Source organism: Anser anser (genome assembly GCF_964211835.1).
Source record: "Anser anser genome assembly, chromosome: 3".
Lineage (NCBI taxonomy): Eukaryota > Metazoa > Chordata > Aves > Anseriformes > Anatidae > Anser > Anser anser.
The window spans coordinates 92,358,932-92,376,825 of NC_139722.1; the positions used below are offsets into that span (position 1 = coordinate 92,358,932).

The 17,894-nt window shown below is 43.5% G+C and overlaps 2 protein-coding genes across 6 annotated transcripts in view; one reads left to right on the forward strand and one right to left on the reverse strand.

Moving 5' to 3' along the window:
• The window catches only part of RBKS (ribokinase), a 68,015-nt gene extending 58,818 nt beyond the window's left edge, over window positions 1-9,197 (reverse strand). Inside the window, exons 1-2 of one of the 2 annotated variants that reach the window (XM_083832078.1) lie at window positions 8,915-9,167; window positions 8,327-8,407 (exon numbers count right to left, since the gene is read on the reverse strand). In XM_083832078.1, coding sequence (XP_083688204.1) covers window positions 8,327-8,407; window positions 8,915-9,036 — 203 coding nt within the window. In that variant the 5' untranslated portion in view covers window positions 9,037-9,167. Of the gene's footprint in view, window positions 1-8,326; window positions 8,408-8,914 lie in introns of both variants that reach the window. The other variant, XM_083832079.1, reaches the window with a different exon arrangement.
• A 2-nt stretch (window positions 9,198-9,199) lies between these two features.
• Window positions 9,200-17,894, forward strand: part of BABAM2 (BRISC and BRCA1 A complex member 2) — a 168,462-nt gene continuing 159,767 nt past the window's right edge. The window contains exons 1-2 of one of the 4 annotated variants that reach the window (XM_083832075.1): window positions 9,200-9,294; window positions 11,693-11,847. In XM_083832075.1, the coding sequence (XP_083688201.1) occupies window positions 11,720-11,847 (128 nt within the window). In that variant the 5' untranslated portion in view covers window positions 9,200-9,294; window positions 11,693-11,719. The other 3 variants (XM_083832076.1, XM_083832077.1, XM_083832074.1) reach the window with 3 other exon arrangements.

Sequence of the window (17,894 nt, forward strand, 5' to 3'; positions counted from 1 at the left end):
CATCTAGGAAAACAGCTATTTGCATTAAGAGAACAGCCAGCAAGTAATTCGTTAACAAGACAGAACAGAAGTATTAATCATATCATTCTGTGGCTCATTAAGGCGGGAGAAAATACAATAGCCTCAGTGCTGGGTGTTAAAATGCAATACATAACAATTGTATTTATTGTGGCAAATATTTTCAAAGGAGTTTCTTTAGAAGAGCTCCCCTTTGACTGCAGTGATTCTTGCATGGCAAACAGCTCCAGACTGAAAAGGCAAGGAATGCATTATTTTAAACAGTCAAAAAGACAATTTCCAGTAAGAGTGTGGAAAATCACCGAAACAATAAAAAACTGTGGAAGTTATATGATAAAAGAGCAGGGCAAGAAATTATAGACACAGTAACAACCTAGTATCCAATCTGTGTCATGAGAGTACAGCAGAAGCCCAAGGAACACCCTGAAGTACCGACAATACCAACATCCAGTGCATTGCTGGTTTGCATTTAATTATTTGCAACTGCACAGCATCCAGGGACTCTACCAAAAGCAGAAGACCACAGAGTTGTGCTATCTTTGAAGGAGGATGTTATAATGGGAAGCAATGGCCACGTGCTATTTGCACAGTGCTGAGACAAAATTCCTGTAGCAGAAATTAAAACGGACCCTTCACTCCTGGCGTTGATATCGGAAAAATGGCAAAAAAGCTTTTATCCCAACAACCTCTTTCCCTGATCATAAGGTTAGTACTTTCTGGCTTTCATTGTCTTCATACAGAGGGATCACTCTGGGTTCTCCAGAGGCAGGTGAAGCCTCAGCACGAATGCAGAACGATGGGGAAGCTGGACGCTGGGGCTGCTGTAACGATCACCTCGCTATATGCCCAGTAAATATGGGCCAGGTCCGCTGTGGCACTTCAGTCTCCAAAAAAACTGCATACAATAATTCTCTCTCTCTCTCTCTTTCCTTCTCTCTTTATTCCATTCCAGCCTGGCATCGCCTGGTTCTGTCTCCATGATCTGCAGTGGGAAAAGGAGCTTTTTTGTACGGTAGCATCTAACGTGGTAATAATTTCAGGGAGAACTTTTTCACATCCTGGATGTTCAGAGAACATGGATACAAGCAAGTCTTGTATGTAATTAGGGCACAGCATTTTGAGATTTTCTTGTAACGCTCTGCCCCAGATTATTCAAGCAGGTATTTTATGAGAGTTCAATTCTATTATGTGGGAAAGCAGGCAGGACGAAATGCGCACAGGAGAAGTAGATTTCTGTAATGAAAGTACATAACCAAAGAAACGGCTACCAATTTTGTCTCACGTTGTAACACCCCGACTGATGACCTCCTTTCTCTGGAAACTTTTATCTAATCTCTTTTCCCTCTCTCTTCGCACTTGTTTAGGAAATTCTACCTCCTTGGCTTAAAAAATCCTAAGTATTTGAAGGGACGAAGTCAGTAGTGCTGTGAATCCACCACTTGCATCTTGCAGCAGTAGCAACTGCTCTAGCACTGGACTCATTTCAAATGAATGAATTTTATTTTGCCATCACGGTGGTGAAACCAGCCTCTGCTGTCACCAAACCACAAGCAAGCACACACATACTGAGGAAGGCTCACCAAAGAGATTCAGCTACCGATAGCTGGCAAATAGGGCACGCATTAAAGAGATGAGAAGGCCGATAGGCGCATTGTTCTACTTTTGTGGGTAGTGTCTAATAGCTTACTGACCTCCAAGGGGGAAAAATGCCAGTCACATGAGACTGGGAATTGGCGGTGCTGTGAGCGAAGCCAAGAAGTGGCTCTGAATAACACAAACCAGCGAGGAGTGCCAGAGTGTTTCAGACAAGTGCTCTTTGCGTGGCGAGAGAACGCAAGATGGAGTAGCTGATTTTCTTCTCCCACTTGGAAAATACACCCCCAAAAACTTATCACCTGCTAGGATCAAAATGTTTCTGGATTCATTTACTCCATTACCCAAGTGAACTCTCTAGAGAATTAAGCAATAGTTTCCTTGCCTCATATGGACTAAACCTAAAAGCTTGGTAAACATTAGCTTTATCTCACAAACCATAATTTTTAATTGCTAACACACATAGGAAGGGCATAATCCTCCGCTGATGATATCATAGTCTACTGCCATGGAAATGACTGCAGTACCATAAACACAGGTTTAAGATGACCTCACTTTAGTAGGAAAGAGGGAAATTTCAGAGGAATGTGAATGGCATTGGGAATAAACACCCAGAGATACTATGCAGTGAAAACACTCTCTTTACTAGCTGGGTAAAGTACAGAAGAGGAAGACGACAGCGAGGAGAGCAGCGTGGGAGCTCTCCTGTCCAAGCACCCTATCACTGCCTCTGGATTTTCGAGCACAGAGCCCTCTGAACTCACGTCAGGGTTCCTCTCCATCAACCCGCTGCAGACAGGAGCGAAATCCCTGCCCTGACAGGCTTACAGGGTAACCACATGAGCATGAACAAAGCATGGCTCTGAGAACGCAGGGCAGGATCACAGAACAACACTGGAGCTGGAATGCTTCCTAGAATGAGTAAGTGCCTCAGAAGTGGGAGGAAGAGAACCATACAGCCTCTTGAAGCACACAAAATAACATGAAGTCAGACGCAAATTCAGAAGTACGCTCTCAGTGTGGCAAGTGCTAAGCACTTTGGCACCAGCTCAGGAAAATCCATATATTTAACCTTCAGCTCTGAAGTAACCGGAGAGGCGTCAAACAACTGATGGATTGGAAGCCGAAACCTGTGGGTGAGCTCCGTGTTGCCGTGAGCTGGGAATGTTGAGTACCGTGCAGGACCCTGAGCTGGGATGAGAAAAGAGCTTGAGCTGGGAACAGGGAGTGGAGAAATGTAGAAGGCGATAATGATCTCACTTAAGGAGAACCTTTCATCTCGAAGGATCTCAAAGCAATTTACAAACTTAACCAGACCAGACACTGCAGCTGGTAGGAGCAGAAGCAGACATCTGGGAACTCATTCATGGGAAGGAGGAGGTAACAGAGGCCTTACTGGGTGCTGGATCTTCCAAAATGCTGTTGCTGGGAGAAGATAGCAGGGCTAGAGCAGAGCTTTTCTCTGCACCTTGCCAAGCAGCCCTGTGAGAAAGCTGCAGAAAGCAAGCAGGCAGCCAGGGCTGGCAGAAAGAGAAGCAGAAAAACAGGGGCCCTCTGGATAGCTGGGGAGCTGTCACTGTTAGCCTTGTAGCTTCCCTGCCTGGTTTCTCAGCCCCAGCTCCGCAGCTTCTTCACGCCTCCTGCAGTAAAACCTCATGCCTTGCCTGGCATTTCTGCCCGTTCAAAACCTTTTTCCTACCTCTCTGCAAAGGCAACTCCACCCACTCTTGCTCCCCAAACTCCAAAATGTTTTCCATGTGAGCAGGAGGACAAGTAACGGGAAGAAATGACTTTGGCTACGGCATTTATGTCGTGCAGGCCTGACTGCAGTACCACGAGGGGTGTTCTTTAGCTCAAAAGCACCAGCAAATACATACTATTAAAACTGAAGTAGGTAAGTCTAAAACATGAGAGCCTCCTTAGTGACTGCTGAAATGGGGTAGCTTTCGGAGGGGAAGACAGCACCTAACTGCAGCACGCAGGAGATCAGTGCTCGAAATGGTGAGGCCAAATAAAAGGCAGGGAGGTTGCACTTACATGGAACCCAGAAAGCAACACTTGAGTTCCACTTAAGTTAAAAGACGCTGCGTGATCAGCTTAACATCCCTATTTCCCAAGGCTTTTAAAACTTCCACGTCTCCGTTTAAGAAAGGGAAAAAAAAAACGTTTTCCTGGATAAGAGCCAAAGACAAGTGTCGAGCAGGTGTTCTAACACGACCGGCCCTCCTCAGACAGCATCCTCTGCTACACAAACAGCAGTTTCTTTCAGAAAGTGCCAGCTCTGCTCAGCGGTGCGCTGTCTCTTCCTTGTGATTCGTAAACTTGGCTGCAAACGCGGCTCTTCTAATGGGTTAAAAACAGCCCTTGGTGGCCTTAGCCTAGATACCTTGTGTTAATTTGAGTAAAACCCATCCAGACCTTTTCCTCCCCACCCTGCTTCACCTCTTTAATATTTTATTGTTTTGTTAGAAGCACTTTGCTGGAAGCTTTTCATGTCTGGACTGTGATACCCAATACTTTTAGCACAGTAAAACATTAAACTGTGTTGCACCCTAGAATAAACCGATCACTTAGATTTTAGGGGGCAATTTAATTAATGTCGCATTACAATTTACTGAAAAGCCTCTTCTGACACGAATGAGCTTTGGATCGATCAGGCCCTGCATCAGATGAGCAACATCTGAGCCATTTCTGGTATTCAAACCTGCACATGAATGGAACAATTTTCTTCCTGAAGTCCATTATTAAGGATTTCATCAACTTGATTTTTACCCCATTTTTCTTTTCAGACCCCAAGATACAGCTTTCTTTCTGCCAGGGAAGAGAAGGCAAAGGGGAGCTGCCCCAAACCACACTTTAGATCCTCTAAAACCAGGGCAGAGCACCAAAGCAGAGAGCCTGAGCATCCTGCATGTGCTGTACAGGCAAACTTTGCTAGGTCAGAGAAGAGGAGGGAAGGAAGGCGCTGAAATCAAGCCCAGATTTTTCACTATTACATAAACCAAACAATTCACAGATGACACATTCTCTCATGCCTTGATGCCTTTCTCTGGATCCAAAAGATTAATTTCCTCAACTGGACTAAGCTTGTATTCCTTCACAGTTGTGCTTTCCCATGCTGCTGGCAACGGCAGATTGACTAGAATGAGGAGTGGCTGCTGCAGGGGAAGCATTACAGATAAAAACAAAAACACAAATGAAATGGATTTGAAGGATTCTAGAACACTTTTCTCTGCTGCTAGGAGAAGCAGAAGAGGAGAAAAAAAAAAAGAACAACATGAAAGCAAGAATAAAAACATTAAAATGTGGTGACTGTGCATGTCTGAGAAATGGTGGAAATGAGAACATGTGTGAAAGACCTGGAAACAAAGCAAAGGAGAAAATGAAGGCACACGTGAGACCTTCCCTACTACCTCAAAAGAAACATACGAAAATTCCTTTTCACATTCCCGCAAAAGCCTGAAATCATTGTCCCAAATATTGCATTTCAAGGAAGAAAGTACATATAGAGCTTAGGATGAGGGATTTCCAAGGAGCCAGGGAGTCCTTTACTTCAGCACTTTGCTGACAGTAGCCACCACTAGAGGCTTAAGAGGAAGATGCAGAATCTCCCCGCAGAGGTACCTTTGCCATTTTGCACAAGCAGAGATTGTGCTCTTAGGGAAGATGACTCGACGCAGCCGTTGGCTGCTCCGGGATGTTAATTCCAGCTGCACATTTGTCACTACTGTCCAGTCTGGCAACACACTACTTTGCAGCTCGGTGCTTTCTCCACCATCCTGTTCTTCTCTCACTGAGCACCTTCAGTCAATCAGTTTGCTTTTTGTAGAAGTTACTAACGACAGTGGTCGCAACAGGGGGCTGGAAGCCAAAATTTTTAATTCTATTCCCTAGAGGCAATAAAGCAATCTGAGAGGAGGGAAGAGGTCCACCAAAAACTAAGATTTCAAATTGTGAACATCCTAACAAACGTAGTTTTCCAATATTTGGGCTGTGGTCTTGTTCTCTTGAATTCAAGTGAAAAACTGTTGCTGTTGTGACTATCCAAGGCCTTTTTTTCCATCTTACATTTTGTTCTTTGCTTCTGCTGTTTTCAATTGCCATGCCAAAGTTTCTCCTGTTTATTCTAATTGTTTTAGTGTGTCTGACTCTCATTGGTTTATATGTTTAGTCTTGTCCTGATTTAATACGAATTAAAATGCCACTGCCACGACCAGTCTGTAAATATGAGTCAGAAGAGAAACTGTTTCAATAATACTATGGACGGCACCCGTCTGGTTTGATATCTAGATCATATAGAATAATGCTGGTTTTGTTTTCTACTACTATTGCCTGGTATTGCCGATGAAGTGTTGATTGTGATTGTGACCACAAGTATGTTTTGTTCCTGGTCCTATTAAGCCAAAAGAGTGTGGTTTACTGCATGTATGTACGTGAGGCTGTTTTGATTATACTAAGTTCACTTTAGAAAAGCCACATTCTGCCACTGCAGCGCTACAGGACAATGAGAGAAGAATTTCCAATGAGAACAGTATTTTAAAAGCAAACCGCTGGGCCCCTTCCCTTTAAAAGAACGTTAAGGCACACTACCCTTTCTTCTGAATTTGATTATTTCTCAAAATGACATGCGAATGCTGTCTTCAACAGAAGGTCCCCTTTCTTTCCCTTCTCATTCATTATGTAAGGCGTAGCAAATTTCAAATTGCACATTCCCGTTGCACACAGACACTACGCGTCTTCAAATCATCGCTTTACTGCGCTGAGTAAAAACATTCGATGGTAACTCCTTGCGTTTGGTGAGTCTGGCTACCACATGGCCGATGGCAGCTTCAGGCTTATCTTTTGGATTGTTGGCGCCTTGCCTCTGAAGACCTGGGAATACCTGCCCCTCAGTGTCTGCCACCCTCGGGTTCTAGCTCTCCAGAACGAGGGTGAAGTTCTGGAGAGCCAGCGTCGCACCCCACCAGCTCGAGTTATAACATAGCATTTAACCTCTGGCAACGCGCTTATCTTCTAGGAAAAACAGGCTTCAGTCCTGAGCGGTGAATAAGCCCGTCGAACGCAACGTGTCCAGAAATGTGCCTGACCTCCTTCACACCACTCTCCCTCCTACTGAGGTTTACTCAGTCTCTTCCAGCGGATGACAGACGGGCAGTTAGCACGCTCGCCTCGCTCTCCACATCTTCTCCTAGCTAAAACCTCAACATAAATAAGAAACTCATGAAAATCCGTCGCTCTTTTGTCCCCACTGAAATGAACCCTAGCTTTAAACCTAGAATATGCAGCCTCCCTACACTGCAGGCATAAAAACAGTAAAGAAAAACCCTTCTGGAATCAGTCCTAATCTGGCTGTTTTTTTAATAAAGCTTGCTTATCATTCCCTGTTTCACTCCTTTGCTCCCCACTTAGAGGCATCCCTGCCCACAGCTTAACGCTTTCAGGTCATTTTACCAAGATTTCTGAAACGCTGGATACATCCAAACTCTGTCTACACAGGTATTAAATGGAGATTTCAGTCTGACTGAACACTTGCCAGCTAAATTTAAACCCATTCTTTTCCCGAGTTTATGAAGTGCCTGAAATCCTGTGCTCGTAACAGAGAACGAGGCTGGCCGTTCTTTTCCAGTTGAATCAAATTAGCTTATCACTAATAAAAAGTCCTTCGCTGCTCCTTAAGTAGAGGCTAATACTGGTGAGTCAGATACATTCTTGTGATAGCATTTGTTCAGTTTAAGAAACTCTCAGCTGACTGAAGAGCGAAAGAGCTTTTTTTTCAACCACTTAATCTCAGTGTTACAGCATCTATGGCTACAACCCACGGTTTAATCTCTAGTTACAGTAGGGCCAGCTAATGAGCCTTCAGATAAGTGCCTGCATTTCCATCACAGCAAACCTGAAGCTAAAAAAAAAACATGGGAGCTTTCTATTTGTTGGCGTTGTTTGTTTTGTTTTGTTTAACTGTTAAGAAAAAACCCAGGCCCATGGTGGTCAGTAGTGCTTAAAGCGGTAGGCAATTTTTGAAGTTTTTTTTTCTTTCCACATTTTAGAGAGATAGGAAAAGGAATTTCTTGAGATTAAAGCATCATGCCTTGTTTTTCAACGTAACGTCACAAGTATCTGATCGCTCACACACACTTAACGTCAAGATCGGTTCTCCAATATCTTACTCTGACTTACAACACAACTATTCCACTTGGAAAACTGCCAGTGCGTGCTGCAGATTACATAAAGCATTAAATCTTTCTGACAAAGGTTCTACGATTTTTAAAGTGTTTTTACAGTGCACGTCTATGACTACATTGCACTTACTCCCCAGCATAACCTTCTAATCACGCCTTCTACACTTTCTTGACCCACAGGCTTTGATTGTCTGCTGATTCACATTGAGGAATTGCATTTTTTTTTTTTTACTGCAGAATTCCCAGCAGAGCAAGCTGATGCAGTCCAGACACATATACTTTTAAATCCTATGTTAACCAAGTCTGCGTACATAGTTTAAAACCAGATGTGTTTAATATAGTGCAAATAAAGGACTGGTTTGCAAGTTTACAGGGGCTGACAAGGTCGGGCCGTTTAGGTTAGCATTTGCGCTGTTGCCAACTCTTGCAGTTTTGTTTGAATTCTTTCGATATTTAGTATTCATTATAAAACCCAGGCTGCTCGGACCAAAACTTTGTTTTATTTTTTAAAAAGTTTCTAAACCCTACGTACGCACCAAAAAATGACAATGAGGCCCAAGTACCTCCTCCTGAAAGCAAAATGCCCAGAAGATGAATCAAGTGGAATGAAGACGTTCCTTAAAATAAATAAATAAATAAATAAATCAGTTTAAAAAGCAGAGGTGCTTGGTTTCCTGAGGGCTTATTTCCGTTTCTTGATCTGAATGGCTGCAAACAGCTCGGCAGGCTTTCTCTTTCTCTCTCTCTCACTGTCCCATGAAATGAAGTCTGTAAATAATCAACTTCTAACCTACTTTTTTTTTTTTTTTTCTTCACGGGCTGGAGTTTCTTTCCGACATTAAGCCTTCTTCCTCGCTTTTCTGGCGGACCCAAGTGCTTTGAACCGAGGTGCCCCAGCCGACCACCTCCGGTTACCTTCGCAAACCCTTTCAGACTCGCGTGCAGACGGGGAGCGGCAGAGCCGGAGGTCTCCCAGGCAGATCGCTGCGGGACGCGGCCTGCCGCCTGCCTGCCTCCTGCCCGCCTCCTGCCCGCCTCGGAGCCCCCCGGCCCCGCAGTAACGAGGCCGGGACCCCCCCCCCCGGCTCCCCCGGCGAAGCGGCGAGCAGGCGGCGGGTACTGACCTGACGAGGTCTGTGACGCAGGATCCCACCACCACCACCGCGGCCGCCATGGGGCCGGGCCTGCCCCTTGCCCCCTGCGCCCAAGGCCGCAGCAGGCCGCGCCGCGCTTCCCCCGTCACCATGGCAACGCCCGGCCCCGCACGCCGGGGGCCTTCCGCCGGCAGGGCTGCCCCGCGCGAACGCCTGCTCGCGGCGGGAAAACCCCACCCCGGCAGCGCGGCGGCCGCTCGCCGGCGAGGCCCCCTCCGGCCCGGTTGGGGGGGGGGGGGTGGGGAGGCGCGGTGGTGGCGGCGGCGGCGGCGGCGGGGGCGCGCACGCCGGGCGGCGGGGCGGGCGCGGGGGCGCGCACGCCGGGCGCGGCCGTTGCTAAGGGGCCGTAGGTAATGGCGGGGCCGGGGCGGGGGGGGACGGGCGGCCCGCAGCGCCTCCAGCGGCCCCGGGGGAGCGGGGGGAGCCGGCCCCGGGCCCGCGTCGTGCCCCTCCGGGGGGTAAAAGCCCCCAGGGGGTGGAGGGGAGGCTCCCTGCGGGCTGAACGGGGGCGCCCCGGGCCCGCCGTGGCTGGAGGCCGGGCAGGCCGCAGGGCTTCACCCCGAGCGGGACGGGGCTGCGGGGCTGCGGCTGGCCCCGGTGCGGTTCCCGGTGCCGGGCTCCGGGAGGGAAGCAGCCTGGCGAGCTTTAATGTCCTGTGTCTTTCTAGGTTCGTTTGGTTTGTGCGCTCTTCCCAGTAGCGCTGGGGGGAAAAATGCTGTGCGTGGGGGCTGAGCTTTACAGGAGTTATGCTGCTTTGTTATGGTTTGTAAAGCCCGCTGTTTACAAAATAAACGCGTGAGTTGAACCCAGAGCGAGCCTGTCAGTACTGTGTGTTAACTGGCTCGTTACATGGGAGATATTACAGATCTGGAAAAACGGCGTAATAAAACCAGGAGCCATGCCTGGGAGTCACTGACATCTTGTTTTGATGATATCTGCAGATTTTATTAATGGGAAGATAAAGAATCTCATCCCGTAATTCATTTTGGAAGGTGCCTATTCATCTTCTGTCCCCACATGTTTCTCTTTGTGTTGTGGCCTTACCCTCATAACATTCACAGTTCCCTCAAAACGTGTCACATAAGCAGAACCACCTGTGAGACCTTTGCGCATAAAACGCTAGAAGGATAACTTAAATTTCAGCATGCTTCTCACGGCTTCCAAAACGTTCAGCAGTCCAGCTGTCCCCTCTGCCTGATGTTACTCTCCCTGCAGTAGAGCTGGTGGAATGAAATGTGCCCAGTTTTAGCCAGCCTTGCACAAAATCAGGCGTTTTAGTTTAAGCTCATTACCCATTCAAGCTAAGCTGTTGGACTTTGCGTTGAAATGGGTCAAGTCCGGGCTTGTGTTCTCAGCTTCTCTAGGTAAGGATAAAGGTGAGTAGGCAGTCGTTTAGGGCAGAGGAGTAACAAATGTGAAGTAGCGTCTTGAATTGCCATAGGTGTTTGCCAAGCAAGCTTCAGTTGTTGCCCATTGTCAGGGTAAATCATGTATGTGAAGAGAGCTAGTGTTACATTAGTATATGGATGTTCACTCTTCAGCTTCTTTAGCTGCCATAAAATGTAAAAAACAGTGTATTAAAGGTAATTGCTATTTTTAGGAAATTCTTGTTATTTTTGTTCTGAAATAGCGTGGCCTTTGCTTTATTCAGAATAGCTAGGATAAAATCCTCTTTGTTGAGCGTTCATTCATACTACTTCAGTGTGAATGGCTTTCATAAGAACAAAACGTGTAACTCAAATGTTTAATGTTCCTACCAGTTACAGGGAACGATCAGTTTGCAAAATATCCACTAGTTACCAACTAATGCTTGTAAACGGAAAGTTAGAAACAACAGAGAAGTACTGTGAATGCAGCACTCCATATGCAGTGTTACCTGTGGATGTAGATGAGTAATTAGGAGGTTGTTAAGTCATAGAATAGAATCAGGATAGTCTGGGGTGGAAGGGGCCTTAAAGGTCATCTAGTTCCAACCCCCTGCTATGGGCACGGGTGCCACCCACTAGTGGGTCATGTCTCTAATTTTGTAAGGAAGTAAATACAGTCTGGAGGGCTGTTTTTCAATTGAATGGGTTTAAAAAAAAATCCACTAATGGTCAGAGTCTAAGTACTGGGTCTTCTGCCCAACTTTTCACTGTCATTATGACATTACACTCATTTTTTCTGTGGTTGCATTTTTGTGAAACTGCGAAGTTCAGTTAATTTTCAGATGGAACTGAGTGCCCAAGAACATGATCAAATGTATTACATTTGTGTTTTGATAGGTTGCTTACCCTTTTCTTCTTCCACTTCGCCTGCCACAGTCTGTTGTAGTCCACAGTGTCTAGCCTTTCTGCATGGGACTGGGTTAAATTACCAGCGTGCTCAGTGTCTGCATTTCATCTAAAAAGCAGCAGGTTCTTAGTGTGGTTAGTGGCCCAACTGATTTAGCATAAGGCCATGCAATTGCAAGCACCTCTGAAAAAGCTGTGCTTAAAATTTGTATGTATGAGGCTCTTGATGAGTTTTGTGCCTGAGGATGCCTTTCAGAGCGTGGTGATATCACTGAAAGAAAGGCAGTGCTAGCCTTTGAAGGAAACCTCAAATACTGTAAGTAGCAACCTAGCGGAGTACTGTAAAAGTAACGCTGATTATGGTTATACCCATTGTAGTTGTATTAGATGTTACAAATGAGAATATGGAGACACAACGAAGCCCTTGGTTCCATTGCAATCAGTAATTTTTTTCTCCCTTATTACTCCTATACAGCTCAAGAGGAAAGAGGAACGCCCTAAAATGTCACCTGAAGTTGCCTTGAACAGAATTTCTCCTGCTCTTTCACCCTTCATTTCCAGTGTGGTCAGAAATGGAAAAGTAGGCTTGGATGCTACTAATTGTTTACGTATTACAGACTTGAAATCTGGGTAAGTGTTTGAGTTTCCTATCCAAAAAGAACATCCAACCCCTAATAACAGTTCAGATGTCTTTTCAGGACTCATTTTTATTAGGTCAACAAGTATTTAAGCATTTCCAGTATATCTGGAAGTGACATACTATCTGGATTTTTTTTTTTTCTCATTACCATTTTGTATTTTATGGAATTTAATTTGTCATATTGTTGGCAATAATAATCTTGTTAAGACACTTCCATCGCTGCCACTTGATAGTGCTGGTTTTCAGCAGCAAGATAGTTATAAACACTTTTTCCTTTTGTTTATCACTTGCTTACTCAATCTTTCCTGTAAATTAAAATCTCAAAGATAATTTTGTATGACCGTACCACAGTCATGAATATGGTAAGTAAGAAAAAAACAACAACAAAAAAACCACCTTTATCTGACCTTCATTGAGATCGGTACGTCAAGTGGCTGTAGGCTGTAGTGTTTGAAATAGGCCGAGCTACTATTTTTAGCTTTAATTCTAGAAGGATGCTTGGTAGGTCTCAGAAGATGATGAAGTTTGGGGTCCACATGTTGAAAGGGACTCTGATGTGTAATCTCTGTGAGTAATACGTGGGGGAAGTGAAATGTTAAACATAGACTTTTTCTTTGGATGTTGTGCAGAGAGGGCAGGCTCTCGAGGTGGCAGATAAAGAATTGTTCAGATGAGAGGTATCAGAAATTGCTTTATTCTTCCAGAGTGGGGCATCTAACCACATCCCTGATGGAGGTACTTCCTTGAGACTGGAGTACAAAGCCTGAAATTATTTTGGCTTAAGGTGTCTAAATCACCATTTGATGCAAGCTAGCTGTTTGTGTATCATTTTGAATGATAGCTTAATCCAATAGATCTTGAGAACCACCGTAAATCACTATTGTTTAGAGTTCAGTTCTACTGAAACAGTTTAATGCGCTTCTGTAATCCCTTTTGTTAGGGTTCCGTGGGCAGTTTGGGAGGTGCTTTTCCGGTAGTTACAATGACTTTTCGGGAAGGAGGCCTGAGTTCTATGGTTAGTTTGAAAAGAATCATTCCCTCCTCTTTAACGTGCTGTGACGGAGTGCAGGTTTGCTTGGAGGACTAAGAAGCTCCGACTTTGTGTTGTCTGGTTTGGCATTTAGGCTCGCGAATTATGCAAGGCAGGCTGAGCAGTTATGTATCTGCAACTCTTGCTTCATACTCGGCCTTGCTTTCTCTTGAACTGATCTCAGAAGGCTGAGTGGGTAGCTATCTTACATTGCTCCTATTGTATCTGTGAAAAAGGAATACAAAAAAAACAAAACTAGAGAGAAAGCACGGCTGTAGTCTGGTAATGAAGGCATCAGCTTGTCAGGACGTAGATAAGGGTTTTGCTCAGTGCCCACTAGCTGCTTATGTTGCCTTTAAAATAATAGATAAAAATAAAGCAGTGTTTTCTAGCTGACTTTTCAGAGGCCTTTTTAGTAAGTGTCTAAAGTTTTCAGCCGGTGATCTTGAGTTTGCTTTGATAACTCTTGAATGTTTTCCAAGGGTTTATTAAACTAAAAACCTGCCCCCAGCTGTGCCTGTCAGCCAAACCCAGTGATTCAAATTCTGTAGTAACTGTATTGAATATGGAATGTAGAGTGCAAATACAGCCCCTGAGAGACATTGTCCCACGTCTTGTTTAAAGGCATAGGCTCTGCTATACGCAAGTGCTAGAAATATTTTTTTTCTTTTTCTGGAACACAGAAATACACCTCATTTTTACGTTGAGGTTTCTGTATAGCTTGAGGTTGCTAGGAGCTGAAGTTAGCATAATCAAGGTTTTACATTTATTTGAGAATAAGGTGTTATTTTTTTGTGCAACTAAGTTTATCTAAAGTGCTATTCTGAAGCATGGGTCATTAGCAAACAATTCATTGAAATTTCTTTAAAATGTAAAATTTCACGTATGTGCAGTTTTAGGGAAGGTTTTTATTTGATGCAAAGAAATTATTGACTTATTTGTAGTAGAATGTCTTGAACTTATGTATGACTGTGGAAGCTCCATGTGATTTATTCCTTTATGATGTCACTTAGCAGATGAACAGTATAAAATTACTTAAAGAACGTAACATGGGTGCATCACAGAATTGGAGAAGTCCCATGCATAACTCGATATCTACTTCAGTGGTCTTTAACCTTTGGCATAAGAGCCTTGGGAATCCACAGACTTTCTGAGAAGCTCAAGTCAATTGATTAACAAGAAAAACCACAAACTTGCCCAAGTTGTTGATAGATTTAAATTTGCCACTGGGTATTGCTTCTAAAGGAGACCTTTGTAGGTCTCTGAGTGTCCAAAGATTGAAAACCATTAGTCTACTCTATTGTCCTATCCTGACTTAATGCAATTATTCAGACTCCTGTATACTTCTACTTTAAGCTTTTTGGAAAAAGAAAAATGACAGTTTTGAGGAAGTAGGAGGCAGAGACAAATGTGGGTGATAATGGCATGAAGAAACAGAAGTGTAAGAACGTAGAGGTTGGACAGAGAGAAATGAGGAGAGCAGTTATGTTAGAGTAATGGGGGTGAGGTTCAGAATCATAACTGCAAAACTCCCTTCAGTTTCAATGGTGCTGAATCAGGCTTTGCACTTAGAAAGTGGAACTGGATGGTGAGAAGAGGCACTAGATAAAATGTTTGAAATTAAATAAAGAGCAATTCTTGACTTCAAGTGAATGTGACCATTTGTAAGTACTGTCAGTGTAGAAACTTTTACTTGGAATGGTGACTACGTTTATTGACATATGAAAGGAACATCTCCCCACAGGCTAGCTTAAACTTATCACAGAATGTGCAGATATTTTGTGATTTAACTCTTAGGTTGTGTGGAAGATTATTGATAATAAGACAATTGATATTTTGATATTGAATTGATATTTTGATATTGACAATTGATATATTGATATAAGACAATTGATATAACCTTAAGGTGGTAAAATCTCTAAGGTGGTCATCTTGATAGCTCTTAACGTTGAAAACAAAGACTTCTGGAAGCTTCTGGTTGCATTGATACTGATGAGAAGGTTGAGGCAAGGAACTGCTTGGCTGCTTCACTGCCATGTACCACACTGTTACTCTGATAGCAAAATAGGGGTTAATGTGGTACTCCACTTCCCTGAGAGCCAGGGCTTCACAATGTGTAACAAAATATACAGACTGAAGATCCATCCATTCTCTATTCTTAAGTTTTAGAAGCTGGTGCTGTGGTTCACAGGAATAATGGCAACATATTGAGTACAGTAACATCTCCAGCCCCTTGCCTATTCAGTGCTCTGTTTTCTTCATTCTCAACTCAGAAGTGGAAGGAATTGCCCTTTCATTGGTGCAAGATCGCGTTCCAAGTTTATAGCCTATCATATGACTTGATTTTTGGTTTGCAAGTGGCAAAAATATATATAAAGTCTTTAATTATTTGAAGAGCCAATCTATGTGCCAGATGCTTTTAGTAAGGAACTTACTTTCCGGTTGTTCTAACTTGTTGCTAAGACTGACTTGTTGTGTGTTATAAATTGTAGTAAAGAGCTGATGTTAGATTAAAAGTTTGAATTATGATATGTTAATTTGCTTTGCTTCCGAGTGTGGGACAGAAATAGATCACAGTAAGGAAATCCTATTGTTTTGCAGTCTTTGAGTATGTAAATAATTTATAATAACACGTTACGGTTCCGTAATGTCTGTGTGTTTTACAAACTCGTTAGACAGTACTAGTCTCATCAGACACACAGATTTACATCTGTGAGTAGGGCCTTCAGGATCAAGTTCTGTTCACATGAATTACATGGCCACTGCTGATGCACGGTGCATAAAGAAATGAGTACCCCTTAATTGGGCTCAGCAAAATGGCATGCCAGGAAAGAAGGAGACTTTTCAATGGAAACAGTAATAAAAAGTTAGGTGGTGCGTAGTTACCTGAAGTAGAATTTTATCAAGTCTGCAGGGTTATTATCTTTTTTCTTGTCAAAAGGGCTCCACAGTGAACAAAAATAGAAGCTTAGTGTTAGATCACATGCGAAATACAGCACCTTTAGCAGCATTGATTCTGATGATAAGAAAACCCTGGCAGGCATCTCTGTTGCGTTAATAAAAGACATTCTTTCAGATGTCAGAATGGATCAAAGCATTTGACTCTTGCATAGGATATTACCTTGTTCTAGACCCAAAGAAAATATTGCTGCCAATTGAGTCAATGCCATAGACTGCATGGTTCAGTTAATCTCCAGTGGTGTCTCCTTGAAACCCATCTTAATTAGATATTAAAATCTGCATGTAACCAGCTGGATTATGGCTAAGGCATTTTTCTTTGTGTTTATACATACATACATTAATCATGGGAAAGAGGTTGAATAGGGAAAAGCGGTTATTAAGTAATTCAGAAATAGAAGACATTTTCCTATCTAAAGGCTGTTTAATTCTTGTATAATGTAGAATCCAATTATTTAAGATGCAGCTGCTTTTCCTATGGCTTGTTACAGTGGTGCGAGACATATCTGTGGTGGTGGTTGCCTCTGAGAACTTTTTTTCCATACAGCTGTTTGAGAGCCCATGATAGAGCCTTAAATAACACTGCAAGCCTGTTTTTACTCAACAAACTTTATTTTTTTAATTACTTTGATGTGTTGTGCCAGGTGGAATTTCAAAATGAATGTAATGATTTAAAATTCTGGATGTTAAGATTCTGTTTCTGTAGATATCTACTCATAACAAAGTTGTAATTTTTGTACTTGTTTGGTTATACTTAATTCTTTCATATTTGTGATGAAAGTAGTTGTGGAATTTTTATGTAACTGGTTTGTAGTAAGTCATCGTGGTACTTTGTTCCTTACATCTGTCTGATTCTCCATTGATCTCTGCCTCTTTTCCCGATACTGAGCTATGTTTACAATTAGTTACATTCTTGAAAGAAATCTACACGAGGAGGGGTCAGAAAGAGTGTTGTACTACCTGGAATAGATTTTAACGTGCACATTCACTATCAAGCTGTAATAAGGTATTTTTAACTTTATTGCCCCGCTTCCCAGTGATGATTTGCCTTTCTGTGTTATCAAGTAGACTGCAATATGCTTTGGTATTTCCCTTTCTTTTGGGCATTTCCCTTTTCAAAGTATTTCATAAAATACTCACGTAAAATGCATATTTAACGTTATTTTTTAGCTGTGAAATACTATTACAGTACTGTAGCAGTTATTTAAAGCTTTCACTTTATCATTTGCCTTTGATTGATTTAAACTGAAAGATTCTACTTCCATTAATTCAAGAAAATTCGTAGTCCATCATTCCCATGCATAGGTAGGTTTTTTCATGTGCATTCTGTTTGCTTACAAAGTTTAACAAGTCTGACTCTTTTGAATGTGATTACCATGAAAAGTTTTTTAAATAATTATGTTGTGAGTAAAATGTATACTTAAAGGGATTTGGTGACTTGACCGGCCCAAGCGGTGGGCCCACGCAAACAACGTGCGGTTCAACAAGGCCAAGTGCAAGGTCCTGCACCTGGGTCAGAGCAATCCCAAACATGAACACAGGCTGGGCAATGAGTGAGTGAGAACGGCACTGAGGAGAAGGACCTGGGGGTGCTGGTTGATGTTGGTTGCCGGCTCAACAAAAGCAATGTGTACTTGCAGCCCAGAAAGCCAACCGTGTCCTGGGCTGTATCAAAAGCAGCGTGGCCAGCAGGACGAGGGAGGGGATTCTCCCCCTCTGCTCTGCTCTTCTGAGACCCCAACTGGAACCCTGCCTTCAGCTCTGGGGCCCTGCGTTCAGCACAAGAAGGACATGGACCTGTTGAAGCGAGTCCAGAGGAGGACCACCAGGATGATAAACAGCTGGAGCACCTCTCCTATGAAGACAGGCTGAGGGAGTTGGAGTTATCCTGGAGAAGGGAAGGCTCCAGGGAGATGTTATAGCGGCCTTCCAGTGCCTAAAGGGGACCTGCAGGAAAGCTGGGGAGGGACTCTGGAGTGACAGGAAAGTGTTAACAGTTTTCAAGTGGCAGAGGGAACGTTTAGATTAGATATTTGGAAGAAATTCTTC